This window comes from Populus trichocarpa, chromosome 8 (genome assembly GCF_000002775.5).
Source record: "Populus trichocarpa isolate Nisqually-1 chromosome 8, P.trichocarpa_v4.1, whole genome shotgun sequence".
NCBI lineage: Eukaryota > Viridiplantae > Streptophyta > Magnoliopsida > Malpighiales > Salicaceae > Populus > Populus trichocarpa.
Window position 1 is genome coordinate 5,115,504 of NC_037292.2, and position 21,102 is coordinate 5,136,605.

Here is a 21,102-nt window from a genome sequence, read left to right on the forward strand (position 1 = left end):
TTGAAAAGAGAGAGAGAGAGGAGCAGAAGGTTAATTGTTTCTGTCAAACTGAGTAGTATTTATATATGATTACTTCCAAGCATTTCTCTAATTAGAATAGTATCAGGCAAATCATGCAGGAGGTGTCCTTGATTGCTCAGTTTAATTACGTTTCTATGATGCTGATTCTCATAGTCCTTTTATTCATAATTATGCCTTACATCTCTATATATATGACTTAATCACACAACACAACATATATATATATATATATATATATATATATATATATATATATATATATATATATATGAAGAAGAAGAAGAAGAAGAAGAAGAATTCAACAAGCCCTACAAGTTATAAAAGCAAACATATCGGAAATGTGCTGGAATTCAAACTTGAGGTGCACTCATGACCACTACGTCTAATTGAGTGCATTGGTGTCCTTCTCTTCGGTCATTGCTCTTCCATCATTTCGATCGTAACAGTTGAGTGATCCCGAAAATGAACTTAACATGTTATTTCAAGAAGAAGATAGCTTTTCTTATAATTTGCTTTGCATGAATATTAGATGTTAAGAAATATAATAATATTTTAAATTCTTGAAAAATTGGAGTGAAAAAAGAAGAAAATCAATTAAACACTCCATTCAAATACAATATCTTTTCATTCGAAAATCTAGAAAACAGTTTTTTAAATCTGTACGTACCGAGTTTGAAAAATAAATTTTAGAGGCCTTTCATAATTTTTCAAATAAAAAAATTAAAATTATAAATAATACAGTACTTTTCTTTTATAAACATGCATTTTTTTATTAGTGTAAAACATTATTTTTTTTAAAACAAATAGTTATTTCATTAGAGTAATAATTTTTTTATTATAAATCTAATAATGTAGAAATATTTCATTTTTTTGAGTTAACAAGTATAAATTTTTCTTGATTTTTTTTTTAATTTTAATAAAATAAAATATATATTTTTATAATTAGATTATCATAAATATAAAATATCAAGATGACTATATATTATAAATTATGATTTTTATATATATAAAAATACCTATGATCTTGATATTGTTTTGTGCAAAAATTCTTACCGTTCTTAATAAATCACTATTTCTATCATCACCATGAAAAGAAATTTAAAGAAAAATGAATATATACTTGGCCCGTTTGTGGACGACTCTAAAAATGTTCTCCCCATTCGGTCCTAGCTATCTTTCAAGAAGCTTGACGAAATTACGTTATTCATGATTAATTGTGTCGACACCTTTGAAATTTACCAGTTAATCTCTCCTGGTAAGTAAGTCTGTATTTTACATTATCATCATCTAATTAAAGATAGTCTCATGAAGAGAGAGAGAGAGAGAGAGAGAGAGATCCCTACCGTCCAATTAAGAATTCTATCTTCAGGGCATTTAGAGAGCTAGCTTGATCGTGTCGAGTAATTTATTGACTGAAGAAACATGCTGTCTTGGCAACTTTAGTAAGCATTGATTATTCATTATATGGCTTCACTAATTATCTGACTAAAAAGCTTTTCTTGTAGCCATGATTAGTTATTTTTCCAAGCAAATAACACCAGCAAGAATGCTGTTTTATGGTTTTCTTAGTCATCGTTTCTCTTTTTAAATATATAAAATTCATGGCGTTTTGCAGTCGATTGATGAAATACATTTGACAGCGACGTGCATGGAGTGAAGTATAGAAGCTTGAAAGAAACTCATCCACTGTTTAATCAGACAGATAAATAGTATTAAATTCAAGCATTACATTGTCGAGCGTCGAGGGATGGATTTTGTATTAGTTTATAGGCAAAAATAACAGTTTTTCAACCCTTTTCCTCAAGAAAGCTTTGCAAATGAAGTGTTGTTGTGGACAAAGAAGCTTGCACTTCAAAGTTCAACCTACTCTATACTTTAACATAACCTTTGCACGTTAATCTTCAATGACTTGACTATTTTGATTTTACGGGTTGCATTCATGGAACCGGTTTGGCATGTAGCAATCACACACACACACGGTATCGTACTTTTTAAAAATTTGTTCTAGATTGATACGTGTATGGGTTTTTTCAGCCGGTTGTTATATGTTATATGAAAATAAAAATAAAATTATTAAATCTAAGAAAATAATAAATTTTACTATTCGCTTCGCATGTGAAACGAACGGAACCGCCGATGTGTGTGATAATCAAATCATGAATTTGTCTACTCTGGTTCCCCGCATCGAACTATAAGCGTCGTGCGAAACGTTCGAACGTCATGTGTTGAATATATTTCACCTATATATTCTTTGGGATGTATGGTGGCCTGAAATTCTGTCGGTATAAGCGTCACGTTACTGTACGGTTTACTTGTTTGAACTCCATTGTAATTTTATCGGTAATGGTGTTTGTAACAACTTACAAGTCATTGAATTATTTGGATTTTTTTTATATCTTCTATTCCGACTGGGATTTCGTCGGTATATACCGATGATATATTTATATTGGTAGACACCGATGAAATTAGCGATGAAAAATATTCGGTCAGTAAAAATTACTGCAAAATATCGACGAAAAAAATCCGCTGGTTTTTTTATTTATATTTGTCGATTTTTTAGTAGACTTTTAAATTACAAAAAAAATACAATAAAAAATAAATGCTCAGTATACAATGGTGGGATATAATTTCTGGGATGAGGAAACGATCCGGAAAATTAATGTTTGAATTGAGAAAGAAATATTACGTAAACTTTAATTAAAACTTTTCTATTTGATGTAATTATTTATTATTTATGTATGAATTATCTATTTGTATAAAATCCCTCGTTTTGCAATAATTTATGGGGAGATTTTTTTTAAAAAAATTTAAATTTCAACACAGACACACTATATAGTATTTTAACTATACTATATTATATATACCCGGTAGCCATTTTTGGTGGGTAATTGTTAACTAAAACTGTAATCATCAACATCAAGCATGTATACAACAAGTACGTGTCACATGTCTTGGAGGTATTTTTAACGTGGAAATATATTTTTTATGCGGAATCTTATATTTCATCATTCAGTTGGGCGATTTAAGACATGTGGACACAATCATTATGGACCGTCAACATGAAAACGCTTAATTAATAATAATTTTATAGTTATTTGGTATCCAATATATAGTAATTCGAAATTTACTAATTTGGATTCTTTGAAGTCCCATTAAAAGTCACTCTTTTTTTTTTTTTTTTTGTTGGTGTGATAAACAATCATTTTAATTTACTGTGATTAAGTGTTTAGAGTATGTTTGTTTTTGTAATTAAAATTTATTTTTAAAATTTTTTGATTTCAAGTTATTTTTATGTTTTTTTATCGTTTTGATATATAATTATTAAAAATAATTTTTAAAAAATAAAAAATATTATTTTAATATAATTAAAAAAAATTAAAAAAAAGTTATATTACAACTACAAACTAACTTAACACGAAGGATTACGATAAATTACTGGTTAATGCGAATTAATTAATGAATTACGTTGTCCCGCTGCTGGGCGAGTAATGATTTTGCCCGTTGAGTCTACGGATAAGGTCAAAGGAAATGTTTCAGTATTACGTGTGAGCAAAGGGATTTGATTTTTCCTTCTACGCAGATATTGGGAAACAATATTTTATATTAACAAAAAAAATAGAATTGTTGTTGATATTGAATGATTTTATAATATAAAAAATATTCAAAAAAGCTGGTTTAATTCTGTGAAAAGGGAATAATAATGAAAAATAGGTTGTTTTCAAACAACCAAGCAAATTACATTTATAGTGTCGAGTAATTAATAATTGATATTATAATATCGTTATTTTTCCTAAAAAACACAACGAGATTTTCCAAAATCAAAACTTCCAAATGAGAAAATATAAATAAATCAAATCCAGAATCGGTGGGCCAGTCACTGAGACCTCAATCCTTTCTTGTGTAATGAGCCTGGTATGGTGGTGTGGTTTCATCTTCAGATAGAGCCTCAGGCCCGTTTATGGGCCCAGATTGTAATTTGGAATGCTGATTGCTCTATTTTGTTTTTCAAAATGGGCCCATCTACTCTCGTTCGAGAAATAAAAACATATGGTTTAAGCATGTAGACATGATACTGTGCCCTAAAAATTTAAGATCTCAAGATCAAGTACGTTTGAGAGCTAGCTAGATACACGTATTGGACTAAATGAATGCTTGGAAGTGTGATATTAATTATGGTTTAAAGTGTTTTTTTGCTTGAAAATATAATAAAATAATATTTTTAATATTAATATATTAAAACAATATAAAAATATAAAAACACAATTTCAATCATATTTTAAATAATTTAACAATGAAAATTGGGTCGAATTTGAAATACAAGAGAAAGATGTGATAGACTAGCAATTAATGTTATGTAAGCATGTGCATATCCACTTGTACTTCCCAACAAATGAAAGTCACGTTTCAACCTTCCACCAAAGCAGAGAGCTCTTGGCTTGGAAGATAACCCATCCCCCTCCATCCGCCGCTCCACCGTTGATGCCGACTCTACACCATATTCCTCTAGCGAATCCTGTGTCGAGGCCTAACGGCCGGCCCACCTCCGCGTGGGTCACCGTAAAGTAGGAACTTTAAAAACAAAACTCAGGAACAAAAAAAACTCTACTATCAACATCTAACATAAGAGCAAGTGTGCAGCTAGACATAGTTGATTTTTTATTTATTTATTCACTGACAAAACTTGGGTCACCGGGATTTAAGGTTTAAGAAATTGGCCGGTGATAGTTAGGGACATCGTCTGATGTTAATTGTCAAAAAGAGGAAGGGAAGAAAGGAATTCTGTTATGTTAATGTCTATTTGACCAGGTCTGTCTAGAACTTGGAGAATCATCGCATGGTGACAGCATCTTGTGCTCGTGGGGACCACTCTGGGAAATGCATATTTAAATGGTCACGATTAAAGAAGATGCTAGCTAGTTATCAGTGACTGCTCCATGTATGTTCTACAGATATTATTGACCAGAGAAGATTTGTTCCACGAATTACTCCAATAATCTTTTCTTTTTATAGCCATGGTTTTCAGAAAAGCTTATTAGCATCTTAACTAAAATTAATGATTAAATAAGGCTTTAATAATTTTAGATTTGTAACACATTAATTAATAATATCTAAATAATAAATTTAAAATCTAACAAGTTAGGTTACGTACCTAAGATTATTCCTCCAGTAATCTTTTTTTTATTAATATAAATGCTCAGGTAAGCTTGTGAACACCTCGTTTAATCCCATGAGTCCTGAAATTAATGACCATGTAAGCAATCTGTGGCCCCGATGAAACTCTAACTCGTGATCATTGGAGAGCAAACCCAAGGCTTGACTAGTTGAACTACCCCTCACAGTTATGTTCTGCATCTATTGACCAGAGAAGATTTGTTCCACGAATTACTCAAATAATTTTGGAGTGTTTCTAAATATACTAATTATTATTTTTTAAAGTATTTTTTATCTAGAAATATATTAAAATAATATTTTTTTTATTTTTTAAAAATTATTTTTAACATCATCCTATCAAAAAAATTTTAAAAATTAAAAATTAAAATTTTTTAAAACTATTTAAAAATAAAATACCATCAAAGAACCGCGGAAGTGATGGCCTTTACCAGTGAATCTCACGGCAGACTTGCCATGAAGTGACCAGGACAAATATTATTTATTCTGTTTTTTATTCATTATGAGACTCTGTATATTTTGGATCGGACAGATATCCCTCTTCTAAAAGAATGGGATTCTTAATTTTATTTTATTAAAAAGATTATCGAAGTCTGAGGTAATTTCTGCATCCACCCAGATAAATAAATGGATGGAATGGAATAATGAATGTTTTCGATGTTGCGTGGACCAATCGCCAAGACTTCAGTTCTGTCTTGTGTAATGAGCCTGATATGGTGGTGTGGTACCATTTTCCTAGGAAGATTACCCCTTGAGACCGGGGTGATTAGGAACCCAAATTGTAGGGTATGTCCTAGGGTCCACAAAGAGGACCTAAATATTTATTCAAGAAAAAGGAAGAGATAGCCTAATCCTCCTGGGACCCCTCGCATGGAGTCGCTCGAGAGGATACTTAAGAGTAGTAAAACGACAAGAGGACTCGAAAAGAGAAGAGAAGAATAAAGCGAAAGGCATCCCAACACCCAAGCCTGTATTATAATAAAACCATCATCTGCCGCTGGACAGATAAGCTGTTCCTTTTTGTCTCTTCCTTCTGATCCCTAGCTATAACTCCCAGCCATGGCGATTGTTTTTATACACATAACTTCTGCTCACTTATACTGATTCCCAACCCCAACACTCATCATCTTCAACAGTATTCACTTGCTAATTAGCACTAATTTCCATACATTCATGGGCTCGAGAGCTAGATGGAAGCAAAGATGGTGCACGCAAACCTTAACTCCACTGCTAGAAGGTCCGGACCCCGATATGCAAGAAGAAGGTAACAAAAAGGAAAGTTCATGGGAAATAATTCGTGAATGGTTTCGATTGCAAAGGGGTCTTTCTGCAGGAAACAATTTTACAGTCTCCTTGTATGGGAGCATTCCAGCCAAAAGACAAGATTTGAGGCTTCTACTTGGAGTATTGGGTTGCCCTCTAGCCCCAATCCCTCTAGTTAACGACCCCATCCATCGCATTCACATTAAGAACACACCCATTGTAAGTTCTTGCACCTCTACTTATCTAAATTTTTCATTTATTTTTCTTTCCTGTAACTCCATTTGCTAATTAACGTAGCTTTTATTTTGTCACAGGAAAATTCTGCCGCGCATTATATCATACAGCAATACTTGGCATCAACAGGGTGTTTAAAGCAACAAAAATGCATGAAAAACATGTACTCAGCAGGGAGTGTGAAGATGGTCCGTTGTGAGACGGAAATCTCATCAGGAAAGAATGTGAAGAGCTTGGGGACTAGAAGTGGTGAAAGTGGGTGCTTTGTTCTTTGGCAAATGTTGCCAGGGATGTGGTCTCTTGAATTGGTCGTTGGAGAAAATAAAGTCATAGCAGGCAGCGATGGGAAGACTGTGTGGCGGCATACTCCTTGGCTTGGTACTCATGCTGCCAAAGGACCCCAACGCCCTCTACGTCGCATAATCCAGGTACTAGCTACAGTCTATATCCAGTGCATCAAATTCAATATTTGGATTGGAATTGACCCATTAAACATTGAGATCGCCGTAATTCTAATTATAAAAATTAAAGAATTAGTCTAGAATTTAGTAGTCTAAAATTGGCAGGAGTATGAGAAAAAAAAAGCAACAGGGTTTAAAACCCAGAACTTCTATTAGCTAATCCATGCTTTGAACCGATGCTTTTTTTTTTCTTTTGGTTGAAGATAATGAAATCTTTATGTTTATTCAAATCTACATACAAAACAAACATAAAAGGATGGAGATAGAAGACCAAAATCACAATCCCGAGAAATGGTAGCGTGTATGTATTAGCATCCGGCATGATACAGAGACTGTCTCATGCTTTACCAGACAAGCTGCTTTTTTTGAAACTCACGTTATTCACTGAGTTAGGAATGGCACGTGATTTTCTTTTTGACGTCATCTTTGATCATGTTCAGATACAGTTTCTTGGGATTGCAGCTTATAATCATCCCTTTGCTCTTTAACTTTTCCTTTTTTAGCGCTTTAGCGAAGAGCACCAGATTTATTGCAATATAGCTCCTTGCTTTTCTTGGCTTTTCCCCTCTTCTTTGTTCGTTTACTACTTGTTCCCTTGGCCGTCGTTTCCCTTTTCTCTTTTTTCTCTCGAAATTACGGTGAGCTTCAGGACTTTAAAAATTAGAAACTATGTTGGTGGACTTAAAAATACTAATATCTCCTGAGGGGCTACTTCCTTTGGTAGATGTAGATCTAGTGCTAATTAATGCTCATGCCCGTATGAGAAACATTTCTTTGCAGTTTCTTTTTGTGCCGAAGCCATGTTTCCTACCCACAAAGAAAAAGAAAGAACGAAAGAAATCAAGACTCGGAATTAGCCATGAGGAATATAACTGCTTCATACGCTCTTAATTAGGAGTGTGGCCATCCCCATTTTGTATTTGTTTCCTCGCTTGCTGTGAGTACATGAGAGGAATCGCTGGCCCCAATTGTTGAAACTTTGTCCACCTTGAATGAAAAGCATATTACTATACGCTTCATATTTTTCATGTGTTATTGGAATAGCAAGGCCAGGATGTAAAAGCTCAGGGAGAGGGAGAGCATGTATGGAAGTACCAAAGATATTTGGACCTCCCCCGTCATCGTTCTTTACTAATTAATTGTTCAAGACTTGAATTTGCTGCCTTCCATTCTCAAACAAGAAGAAAAAGACTCAAAGTAATCACCAATATTTCATTGAATTCTTTGAAGTTTATGATTTAATTTCTCATTCTTTCATTCGATTTCGTGTACCTTGTCTCCATTTTTTTCCATTATTATAAAAAAAAGGGCTTAAAGCCGAGATCTTTTAGAAGAGGGACGCCTGGATGCCGGCTGAGCTTCAAGCCCATTGGCACCTGCCTTGCTTCTAATTATGTGCTATTCAAACACTACATTGTCTATAACTTGGACCTCTTCTACATGTACTTATTTATTAGTCTTGTGGTGATTGATATTCCAGGGCTTAGATCCAAAGAATACAGCCAACTTATTCGCTAAAGCACAGTGCCTAGGTGAGAAACGAATCGGCGAGGATGATTGCTTCGTTTTAAAAGTAGCTGCAGACAGAGAAGCTGTATTTGAAAGAAGTGAAGGACCAGCTGAAGTGCTCAGGCATGTACTCTATGGCTATTTTTGCCAAAAAAGTGGTCTCTTAATATACCTGGAGGACTCCCATCTAACCAGGGTACAAACCCCAGAAAACGAAACTATCTACTGGGAGACTACCATAGGAAGCAGTATCGGGGACTACAGAGATGTAGATGGCGTGCTAATTGCTCATCAAGGAAGGTCAATCGCTACAGTTTTTCGATTCGAGGAGTTGTCTGTTCAGCATAGTAGGACTAGAATGGAAGAAGTGTGGAGGATTGATGATGTTGTGTTCAATGTGCCAGGGCTCTCCATGGACTATTTCATCCCTCCCGCTGATATCTTTGACGCGTCCCCGTGATTAACTGGCGTTAACTATGTTTTTGATAGTTTCGGTGGGTACTTTGTGGTGTATTTAATTTTCAAGTGTAGTATGTAGCTGCTTTCCAAGTCATGAAGAAAAAAATAACCAGTTCTAGCTTGGGATGGAATAATATATTGAAAAGTTATTGAATATTCTTACGCGTCAATTAATCTAGAAATAGCTAGGTGAAAGATTGTATTCATGCTTGTTTATAAATTTCCAAGATCTATATATGCTGAGTTACCACTCATGAATGTTACACACTTGCGAGTATTTGATCTATCTTGTTTCAAGCTATCAATTTTAGGGTGTATTTGATAATAATTTATCTATTTATTTATTACATTAACACCTTAAAATCATCTACATAAATTTGATATATTTTTAGATAAAAAACAATTTAAAAAACACTTTAAAAAACAAATTTATCTACAAAAACTCTCCCTCAAGGAAAAAAAACGGGGTTTTGCTTTGAAGGGGATAAAGATTGGACTGGGGGGAGCTTAATTGAGGACTCAGAGAAGCTCAACATGGAGAGTTTCGTATATTCACAGCACCTCCATGACTATAGGACGAGAGAAGCTTGGGACTAAGGAGGAGCGTTGCAAGCCTACAGATCAAAGCTGCTAGAAGAAGCAGCGCAAACATATTTCTATCAGAAACAGGACATGATCATGGCGATGTGAGATATGGAAGGAAATCCCATGTAAGCTCAATATTAGTTTCACCTTCATAAAATCATGGTAGTTGTAAGTTATAGCAAAAGCTTCTACCCTGGATGGCCTCAGGAGTTCAAAAGATGTGGGCTTTAGCTCGTTTACCGAAAAAACAGCACCTTGAAGCCCATTATAAAGTGTAGTAAGGCCCATAGATAAATCCATGAGCTTAGAACGCCCTCAGATTTTGGGCCGAGCACATTAAACTCCTGTTACGTCCAATTAAATATTCTTTGCTAATGATAAGGATTTGGCTTCATATCTTCAAAAGTCTTTGAAAACCTATGTTCCCACACCAATTAAATATTCGATTTGATATAATATTGAATATCTATTAGTTTTTATATATAGAAATAAATTTTCATTATCAATTTCTTTGAAACAGTTAGCTAAAAAACAAAACAATTAGTTATCATTCTCGATTATCTTATAATTAAACTTACAGTTATACAGATGACAATTCCTTTTATTTCTCAAATCAGACAGACCATCCTTGTTTTTAAGTTCTCCATGGCAATATATATATTGCCACAATATCACTGTACATTGACATTCAAATTCTAATTCCTTTTGTTTCTAAAGAAACCTGCACACTTCTTGTTACGATTTTTATTTATAAAAATCTTCTTAAATCAAATGGATTTGGCAAACATGCAGACCCAAGATACTTGAACTTGACAATCAGTTAAATCCATATTAAATCCAGGAAAATATAAATTTGACTAATATGTTAGGCCCAAGATACTTGAACTAGACAAATAGTCAAATCCAAGGTAACATGACCTTTAATATTTGAACTTGGCAGTCAGCCAAGTCCAAGGTAATATGAGTCGAGCAAGCATGCCAGACCCAAGACACTTGAACTTGACAGTCTGTCAAGTGCAAAGTAATGTGGGTCTGACAACCATACCAGACTTAGGATACTTGAGCTTGACAATCAGCTAAGTTCAATGTAATATGGGTTTGCTAAATATCCCAGACTCAAAAAACTTAGATATTATCAAATTCTAAGGCTTTATGCCAGTCCTAAATAATCCTCTATAATATAAGTGTTAAAGACATAATAAACTGTCATGCCTCTCCATCTAGAATAATTATTCATATTAAAACAATGATTTTTTTTATATATTTATAGGTATATACAATGTCTCTTAAAGGACCTATCATAATTATTATCTCATTAATGACATGTAAGATATATTTGCTTTCTATTAATATCATCGAAAATAGAGGATTTTCTAGCTCTTTCTTTTCATGAAAATAACAAGGTTCGAAGGATATAAATACTCTCTGAACCATACAGGTAAAAGGTTTATAACTTTTTATTTTTTAAGATAAAAATAATTAGATTTCAGAGCATTAATAAACTTAAAAATCAAGAACAAACATCTTTATTTTTAAAATTTAAGATTTTTAAAGTCATTTAATATCTTTTTTCATATAAATACCCTCGATTGTGACTGTTTTTGCAAGTACTCAAAACTTTTATGATAAACCTAGAATTCTTTAGATTAAGAAGAAGAAGTTGAAGTACTTGAATATATTGATTAATCATTATCTCAAATATGAAATAACTTTTATTAATATATCTTGTGTTTTAGAATACCATCACCATCCCAGTGTTTCTGGCCTCTAGACTTTCCAAAGGTTAATATAATATATCTCTTGCTAATTTTTCTTTTTTATATTATTTTTTAAAAATAGTTATAAAATATAAACTTCAGTATTTCTAAAAACTAATTTAAATTTTCAATTGAATTAATAAAAAAGTTGATCATAATTAATTTATATTAACCTTTAGAAATTGATAAAAATTAATAAATATGAGACGGAGAGAGTACACAATTAGAGATGATCTCTGTACATAGTTCAAATGATATGCTGATATATATGGTCATTTTTGTAAAAACTAAAAACAAATATAAATTACACCGATATATCATGATAATTTGATTGTACCAAGATAAGTTAATGAGGGAAATTTTTGTAAACAAGGTAACGAGTGTGGTTTACATTATTTCGGGAATGGTTACTGAAATTTAGCTCTAAAAAATTTACACGGAGTGGATTATTCGATCAACACAGTAAACAGTGCATGCCAGTCAAAATCCTTAGCATAAACTCTACCTATCCAGCCGTATTTTTATCCACAGCTAGCTCGATCCTGTGCCTAAAAGCATGAGAGACAGGGGACAAAAAAAAAAGCTTCTAGGCAGCACTTTGTTAGCAAACATTCAAAGCTAGAACCCGAACGTATCAAATAGGAAGTTAAACAGAATCCAAGGTGCCTTGTTTAGGATGCAAATCAATGATTTAATTTACTTTGAACATCCTCAATCACCCTGTTATATTATATTTTTTTGGTGCCTTCATAATTTGTTGTAATCATATATACCACGGATCATAATACTCACATTATGCATGTAAATTAAAGTAAATCTATTATAAAACGTACTCATGCTGTAGATTTTGAGGCAAGGAAGACCCTTAACTTTGTGCGCATAAAGGTAGAAGCTTCCTCGATATGTGCACTCATGAAAGTGTGTTTCATTCCTCCTCTCCTTTAGGCTTTATTAGCTTTTCTTCTTTCTCTTTGTGTCTGTGTGGAGAGAGTGAGCTTTCTTGACAACTTGCAGCGGCCAATTTTTTTTCTCTGCGACCAATAAAGGTAGTGGTACCACCATCTTTTTTTCCCATCAACAAAGAGAAAGAAACCTCTGCATGTTTCTCATCTTAGCTACATCACCAATATTCTAGCGCAGTGATATATATTTTATTTGGTTACTATAAATAGGTTACTGATAGTCTGCCTACATATATACGCGTGTGTAAGAATATAGGCTGATATTATCGAAATGGGATGAAAATTCGAGTTTCTGGTTCAGCGATGATAAAGAACATTTCATCAATCAAAAGCATAGACCATAAAACCAGCTAAAAATTGCTTTTATTTTAAATATAAACCATGCGATGGTTCTAAGAAAACTATGATATCAGGCGAGGCAAAATCTTAATTAAGATTTATGTTATGTGTTTCATCAAGTCATGCTGATACAATGCATTCAAGTATAATGGGAGGCGTGCCCTACAGTAATTTGTCCTCTTCCTTAATTTTGATACCCTGAAACACATAGTAGTAAAGAAGAAAAGGGACATGCATGAAAGATAGATACTCCCTGTCGGGTTCTCTTAAAGGAAAATTATTCCTCATTCAAGGTAAAAAGAATTTATATATATATATATATATTTAATATATCCCTTCACTCGGAACAAATGGGTTTTTAGAAACAGTGTTTTCTCTTATCTTACTGTTGTATGTGCGATTCCCGAAGCACATAGAGGTTCTTTGTTCTTCTTATGTTCACTTCCCCAATATGGCTTTGTCTGCAATGATAGGACTACGTCACTGAGAGCAACTAATTTAGAAAGCAGCGGTTAGAAAAAGAAATCTGTACTAGTAATAGGCATGGGGATGGAATATGTTAGACTGTCAGCGGTTGGATTTATTGTTGCTTGAGGGTGACAGATTGATTGAAAGCTCACAGGCTAGTGGATTTTCAAATGGAATTTACTTGAGATTTCTGATGATGGCGATAAGAATTTGCTGCAAATTCAAGTTCCAATACTAGTGTAGACCTCTCTGCTCGTTATCGTTTGATCTTGAATTGGATTTCCCTTTGTATATCAATTAATGTTTTTTCGATAGGTCTGGGTTGTCTTCTGTGGTTTGTTGCTCCCCTATATACACCTGCAGACAAAACTCTATTTCTATGTCCTTCGTAACCTTTTGCTTATCAGAAAAGAAAAAAAGTAACAGGCATGACGTCCATTGACCCACATGGAACTAACATGACATTGTACAAGTACAAGCTTCGAATAAAAGCCCCCATCAGAACGAAATCTAAGGCAAACACTTATCCTTTTATATATATAAAAGGATATGAAAAAGAAAAGAAAATGTCATGAATTTCACTCCTCGATCCATCCTACACACACACACTCGATTGGTTTTAGTTTTACATAAAATCATATGACATGTGCTTTTTATTCAAAATTTAGGAATAATTTTAGTTTTCTTTGTCAAAGAACGTTTTTATCTCTGAGTTCAAGTTGCTAGTGAAGTCCATTGAATAATTTTACAATGCTCTTAACAGGTAAAATCTTGTTTAATTCAAAACTGTGCATACAGACCTATAGCTATATATATTGTGTTGAATCTTATTGTTTCAATTAAGAAAATAAGGAAGATGAAATTTATACTTAATAAATGATTTTATATTTCTCTATAACATTTGTTTTTCCGTTGTTTTCTCCATCCAAATTGTCGATCTACAGTCCATGCCTATATTTGAGCCGGCCCGGGCTTTCCCATTTCGACATTAAAGTCATTAGATCCTTTTCTTCCTTGAGGAACATTAACATGGCCAGTGGCATTTTTTATTGCATAATTTTTTTTTACTAGAAGATCTAATTAACGTGTCCTCGATTACACAATGACACAACTTTTCTTTCATCCTTAAATTTTCATCATAGACTTTCTAATTAATGCAAGTTATAAATATCGACTTATCTCGGTCGTTCCCATGTCACATAGTTTGATGATACCCCGATGCTTTTGAATGGACGCAATTAGGCAAGCACACATGAATTTGATTTAATGCAAGGAAAAGAACAGGAGCAAGGTGATAGCAAGAATCCGTAGGTCTTGCATTAATTTTCCATCATTCTATGCACAAACTAACTAGAAGGGTTCTGGTAAATATTTAGTTACCGATTTCGAAAAGAGAGATAAGAGGAGGAAGGAATGACACCAAATTAAAGCATGGGATAAGCGATTTAATTAATTACCAAAAAAAAACAATAATGATAATAATAATAGGAGTTGTGAAGAAATATATTGAACAAAATGATAATAAAAATAGGATGTTTCAAGAAATATATATATATTGAACAAATCAAGTGTGAATATGCATGCTACCACATTCCAAACCATCATGAAATATAAGACGCGTGAGGGATAAAATTAAGAATTGAAACCAAGTGCCAAAACAAGTACAATTTTAATGTACTTTGTCAATTCATCACAAGTTGACTGGATTGTTTTCCACACATGGCATTGTGTTAGCTCAGAGTAGAAACCCTAATTTAATAAATTGCTAGTAACTTAATCTCCAGTCCAAAAAAACCCTACATCTCATACTTATAAGAGCTTAATAATTAATATCATCATGTCACTTACATCTACACAATTCATAAGTCAGCTTCAACCAAATGGTGAGTTTCTGCCTTGTGGCATGACACCGGTATTGATCATAGGGCTCATCCTGTCTGCTGCAAGTGGTGCTCTTCTTGGTGATGGCCTTTCAGTCTTTGCTGATGCTTCCAATTTCTTTTCATCCAGTGCATCACCCTGATGTACTGGCTTTGTTCCATATAAACCAGATAACGAATCCAGATCAGTGCCACTATCCATTAATGGTGGTGCAATCTGGATCTGGTCACCTTTCAAAGGATCATCTTGAGGTCCAAGACATGACAGTCCCGATCCCAAATCTTGCAAACGCAGATCGTCCGACCAAATCAAAGGGCTCTTGCCACTACCAGCATAAGGATTAGTCCTCTTCTTTCCCAAACAAATGTCGTCATGATTGTTGGACATGAAACCATCAAGTGATGGCCTATCCATATTGTGTAGAAGGTCAAGCTGGCCACTCCCATAAATGTTAAGGTCTTGAAATGGTGGAAAATTAAGCGGACCAAAGTCTTTCATTGCACCCATATCAGGAACTCCTTGATTCCCAATTCCCTTGTAGCTTCCAGAAGCCAAGTCTTGATCACCTGCTAGGGTTTGGCAAGCTTTCTCCAACAAACTTTGTATATATTTTCCTTGAGCTTCAGTCCTTAATTGAAGGTGTCTTTGAACCTGGCATTAATTTATGTGCATAAAATTAAGTCCATATAGACAGTCTTCATTAATGAAATGAAAAAAAAGGATGGTGGGGTGGAGGTGAAGTTGAGGAACAATTGATTTGTGCTTACCTCTAATTGTTCGTGCAGTCTTCTCTGCACCTCCATTTGCATCCTAATCGCATAAATCATGTGTGAGTTACTGTACGTTATATACAGTTTCACAAACATATTCCACAAAAATGAAAGCAAGACACTTAAGCGACTTTGTTTATATTGTTATTATATATCTTTAGAAAAAAGGGGACAATTGCTAGGCCTCAGCTCGCTGAAATTCGTAATTGTTTGGTTTTTTTGCATGTAATACTTACTCATTCATACTGCGGCTAATCATGCCGGATGAAGATGCTGCGCTTCGTTGAAGATCTAACGCCGAAGCTGCATGCATGCCATGGAAAATTATGAACAAAATCAATCTGATCATTTTGATCCCATTAAATTGTGCTTGTATAACACTCAAAATTTTGTGAAACAAAGGGAAGAAATGGAACAGGTTGGCGTCATTTAGATTAATGTTACTCACTCTGCGTAAAGCAAAAGGAAAGACTCGGATCCGAGTCTATCTTCCCTTGCCACCTTTAACAACCGAGAGAATAAAAATAAAAACAAAAACGAAAACCCTAGATAGATAGATAGATAGATAGATGGATGGCATAGCTAGCTCTCTTACCATCCTTGATTGAATGATCATTGAATTCTTTGTGTAGTTGCTTTCCAAGTCTGAATTTCTAAATTAAAAGAAAAGAAACGTTAAAGAAAGGAAAATTAAAGATAAAAGGAAAAGAAAGAATGAAATCAAGCCAACGCTACATCGAAAATGGCGCAAAGGTGTCAATACAAAAGCGAAAGAGGCATGAAAGAATGTCCTATTCGAACCTGAAGATGGCTTTTGAGGTGGTAAAGGGTAAGACCCTTCACACCCATGACTCTCATGATGGTTTTTGGAGTGGCCTCTGCAAATTTTTTGATGAAGAGTAGACAAAAGGGGCGAGAGAGAAGGCAATAGAACACGTATTAGAGAGATTGAAGCTAGAAAATGATCAACACAAATAAACAAACAGGAATAACTAATGATCGACTGCTTAAGAGTAAAATATAGATCAAGTACTGTCAGGGCCTCCAAGCTGAGCAACAGCATCCACAAAGCGTTCATGGAGCTCAACAGTCCAGCGGAGACGGGGCTTAGGGTCTGTGGTGAGGACAAGACCAGAGTCTTGAACACACATGGGTCTATCATGGGAATTCATAGTTGAGGGTTTCTTGGTATGGAACATTCTCTCCTTCTCTCTCTCTATCTCTCTCTCTCTCTCTCTCTAAGAGACCCTGGGAATACAAAGAGATTCAAGAACAAATGCGATGCAAATATGGAAGAATAGGGTGCGTTTTTTAAGAAGAAGAGAGGTGGGGATTTGTTGCTCTCTCACACACATACTAGTAGAAAGCAAAGGAGACTAGTTAACTTTGCATCAAAGAAAATGTATAATAATATATACCAAGAAAAAAAATAATTATAAAATAAAGTACCCATCCCAATGTGCAGCCCTACAACCTTTGTCAAAAGATTCTCTCTCCCTCTCTCATGACTGTAGCAATCTACACTAAATTGAAATACATTTGCCAAATCACTTTGGTCGTGCCCTCTCCGAATAGAAATTACAATATTCATAGAGATATATAGAGGGTGATCAGAATCTTTATGTTTTGCGGTGGACGTACGTACCTGTGTTGTCAGATAGGAGAGAGTAGAAAACCTTTTGTTATCACCAAAAGAAGAGTATATCTTTTTGTAGTGTTATTCTTCTACCATGTGAAGCTTTTTTCGGATTAAGGTATGAGAATGGAGGCCTCTTTTTTTTTTTTCTTTTTTTTTAACAAATAATTGAGGCCCTATTGCGCAATCATGATGACCACAATACGTGCTGTTCTTTACCTCTCTTTTTTTATTATTTTTTTTTGGTGGTGGGGAGTTAGAGCCATGCTCTGCATATATAAACCCAGATCTTACTAGCTAGACATTACTTTGTGCATGGGTGGTCACTCGTCATCATTTCTCCTGTTTCGGAGGACGATCCACTTTTTAGCTTATTCTGAACCGAGAAGATTATAATTGCCAAGATGGTTTTAGAACACAAAGACATGCTTTAATTTATGTATTAATTTGCCAGCAAAAAGGTTTTAATGATGCTTTATATGATTAAGACAGTCTCTATCTCGGTCCGATCGAGGCTTTTATCGAACTCATTCATTGGAAATTTACGTTTTCCTTTTCTTGTCATAATTATAGTTATCTAATTATTCTTAATTTGATTAGAAAAAAAAGGTTTTCCTGCGCTCTCCCTCTCTCTGTCTAGCTATATATAGCTGTGTGTTTTTCGTATTGATCATGTATATTGATTTAAAGGACTAAGCTTGATCTCTAATTAAGTCAGAACTAAAGTAGTACTGTAGACCCAATATAGTTTATTGAAAGATTCTAGAACTCCAGTTTACGAATAATATCCGGTGTAGTCTTAGTCTAGAAACATACGTCCAGGAGACCTCATCCATGTGCATTTGTCACCCAGAAAGAGTTACATCGTATCTGCTCTAGCTTAGAGGTTTGACTTGAAAATCTCAGTAGAGGATATTTTAAAACCCTAATATATGGAAATGGAATACTGCTTTCCTCCTAGATTCTGAATTCATTCGTGAGACTTTCCATGCAAGACTGTATCTGGCCTCTTAAAACAAGTGTTTAGTATGTTTGTAATTACTATCTTTTGATATTATTATAGCAATTACTTTTTAAAATTTATTTTTAACATCAACATATATTTTTACGTGTAGATACAGTATCCTTTTCTACTTGTATATTGGTTTAGAAGAATTCATAAAGAAAAATCGCAGGTTAATCTAAAACTTGGATTTCTGATAATTAGAAAAAGAGAACACACTCCTCAATCATCGAGCCAGCCCTTCGTGGAAATTGATTGTTGGAATAACTTTGATGAATGAGCATCGTTCCTGATGATGAATTTCTTCACACGTGTGCTCATGCCTCAATCTGCATCTGATCAGTTCCTATCACTTTTCTAGTCATGGGTACAGTACGAATAACTTGATAAGGATTAGAAACTACACCGCCACAACATGCATGAAACAACGTCGTAGACCCCATCGGGCAAGATACACACCAATTGAAGAATGCCTCGTTAATCTCTTGTTTCTTTCTGAAAGTACGTAGTTAATGAAGCCACGTCGTTTGTTTCATTAACCTTTTAAGCTCTTAATTAGATCAACAGATTAGCACGCAAAATCCTTTTTATACGTGGTGGTTAATTAATTAAGCTTTATATGATCAGTGGGGACGGTTTTTGCAATGGCAATAGATTTGCTTTCTGTGCCGGAGTTTTCATTAGTTCCGATATCAAACGAGCTCTACAATGCAGCATATATAAGCACTGAAATTAGGGGATAAATGTAGTTAAGCACCAGATAAGGTGGAACCAACTTTCCGGTGCTCGGTGGTACTACGCGAAGACATGAATATCAATTTATGATTATTTTTAAAGTATTTTTTATTTAAAAATATAATTAAATAATATTTTTTTAATTATTTAAAAATTATTTTTAATATTAGCGTATTAAAATATATGATAATATTAAAAAATATTAATTTGAAATAAATAAAAAATACATATTTTAATTTTTAAAAAAATATTTTTAAAACACAAAAACAAATAAAACTTAATTTTATTATAAATCGGATAAAACATAACCTGATTTGATCCAAGTTGGATATGAAGATGGGCGAGAGATTTACTTGATTAGGGTTTCACCAGCTGGGTTTATTTACTATTTTCTAAAATATATGTACAGATTTCTTTTTAAATATTTTAATTCTCATCTATTCATGAAATGTTATTTTTATATTTATTTGTTTTATAATCTATAGATTTTATTGTTGAAAATCATAAAAAAAAAAAAAAAAGAATTCCATTTTCCGAAATCTAATAAAAGGGAATAAATGCTTCCGTCTCTGACAATCAAAGGAAGATTCCCCTCCACCAAAAAGATCCCACACTCAAAGACTCGTAATCGTATGTATCGACGAAGAGTTTTTTTTTTTTTTTTCCAAGTACATATATATATCCATGAAGAGAAGAGAAAAAGATCTCAAATGTTGTTTTTTTTTTCTTTTTTCTTTTTGGAAGCCATATAATCAATTATACGCTACACATGTAACTAACTAGCTAGTCACATCTACACGATTTGGTTAAACTAAAACAATTAATTCTGACTAGAAACTGTTTTTATTTTTATTTTTTATTTTGGCACCTTTAATTCAATCCTTAAATTTCATTTAGATTTGGAGATTCCTAACGTTATGGAGCAACACAATGCTCCACTGTTAGCTATACCTTTACAATAGAAGCAAGCAAAGTAATGGCTTAACTTGTATAGTTCATTATGCTTGAAGCCTCTAATCCAGTGGGAAAGTGGGCGGCTTAGTTCTAGCCTTTAGGGGCATGCATGCTAGCCAGCTTGAATTTCAAGCATCTTTAAAATGAATATATTCTCTGGAATAATATTGAACATATATATTCCTTTGAAGGTGAATTTGAGGGTCCCATATCTTATTGTATAATTAATTAGCATAATGTCTTTTCCATCCCGAGAGATCAATTGATGGGATGGGATGTGAATTCACTCAGCATTCTAATATTCTATTACTAGAATAATTAAAAATATTCCACAAATCATTTGTAAAACTAATTATATATCTACGTTACGTGATAGTATATTTTTAAAATGTAAAATGTCCATAGATGTTAGGAATAAAGGATTTGTTGATTTATGATTTCAAGTTAGAGTTGTATAATTATTAATATGATGGTTATTAAAGAATTATATAGTTATTAATTTTAGTATTTATAAAATTAGTTGAGAAATGTATAAACTGATCTGGATATCCATATTAATTTAAAAATATTTTTTTAAAAAAAAAAATATCATGACCAGATACATACTAAATTCATGTTTGCAACTCCTTGCAACCAAATCAAGAAGCTATAATTGCGATTGATTCTCTCTAATTCATCAAGAAGAGGGGGTTATCATGAATATTAATTATCACGAAAAATGGATTAACTAGACCTGTTCTCGTGAAATGTGCTTAGAACCTGTACAACGACAATGAAGAAGATTATAAGAATTCATCCAAAATAAGAACACAGGAGAGTAAGTTTGGTAGGGGAGAGATTAAATGATCTTATAGCCTAGACGATGACATTTCCACCACTGGATTTCCTCAAATGCC

At 33.6% G+C, this 21,102-nt stretch overlaps 2 protein-coding genes across 4 annotated transcripts; one reads left to right on the top strand and one right to left on the bottom strand.

Annotated features, from left to right (window-relative positions):
- Positions 1-6,109: 6,109 nt before the first annotated feature.
- Positions 6,110-9,272, top strand: LOC7462142 (uncharacterized). Of its 2 annotated transcripts, XM_024606531.2 has the most exons (4): positions 6,110-6,672; positions 6,768-7,115; positions 8,193-8,345; positions 8,629-9,272. In XM_024606531.2, the coding sequence occupies exons 1-4, from the start codon at positions 6,364-6,366 to the stop codon at positions 9,115-9,117; spliced, it is 1,299 nt and encodes a 432-aa protein (XP_024462299.1). In that variant the 5' UTR covers positions 6,110-6,363; the 3' UTR covers positions 9,118-9,272. The 2 variants fall into 2 exon arrangements, with proteins under 2 accessions (XP_024462299.1, XP_002311282.1); XM_002311246.3 differs by lacking the exon at positions 8,193-8,345 and having other exon boundaries at positions 6,116-6,672.
- Positions 9,273-14,877: 5,605 nt separating this feature from the next.
- Positions 14,878-17,383, bottom strand: LOC7460667 (myb family transcription factor IPN2). Of its 2 annotated transcripts, none has more exons than XM_002312191.4 (6): positions 16,912-17,383; positions 16,680-16,756; positions 16,474-16,531; positions 16,115-16,181; positions 15,876-15,945; positions 14,878-15,759 (listed from the first exon to the last, which is right to left on the bottom strand). In XM_002312191.4, exons 1-6 carry the CDS (start codon positions 17,075-17,077, stop codon positions 15,100-15,102), a joined length of 1,098 nt encoding a protein of 365 aa, XP_002312227.1. In that variant the 5' UTR covers positions 17,078-17,383; the 3' UTR covers positions 14,878-15,099. The 2 variants fall into 2 exon arrangements, with proteins under 2 accessions (XP_002312227.1, XP_024462449.1); XM_024606681.2 differs by having other exon boundaries at positions 15,876-15,918; positions 16,912-17,365.
- Positions 17,384-21,102: the final 3,719 nt, after the last annotated feature.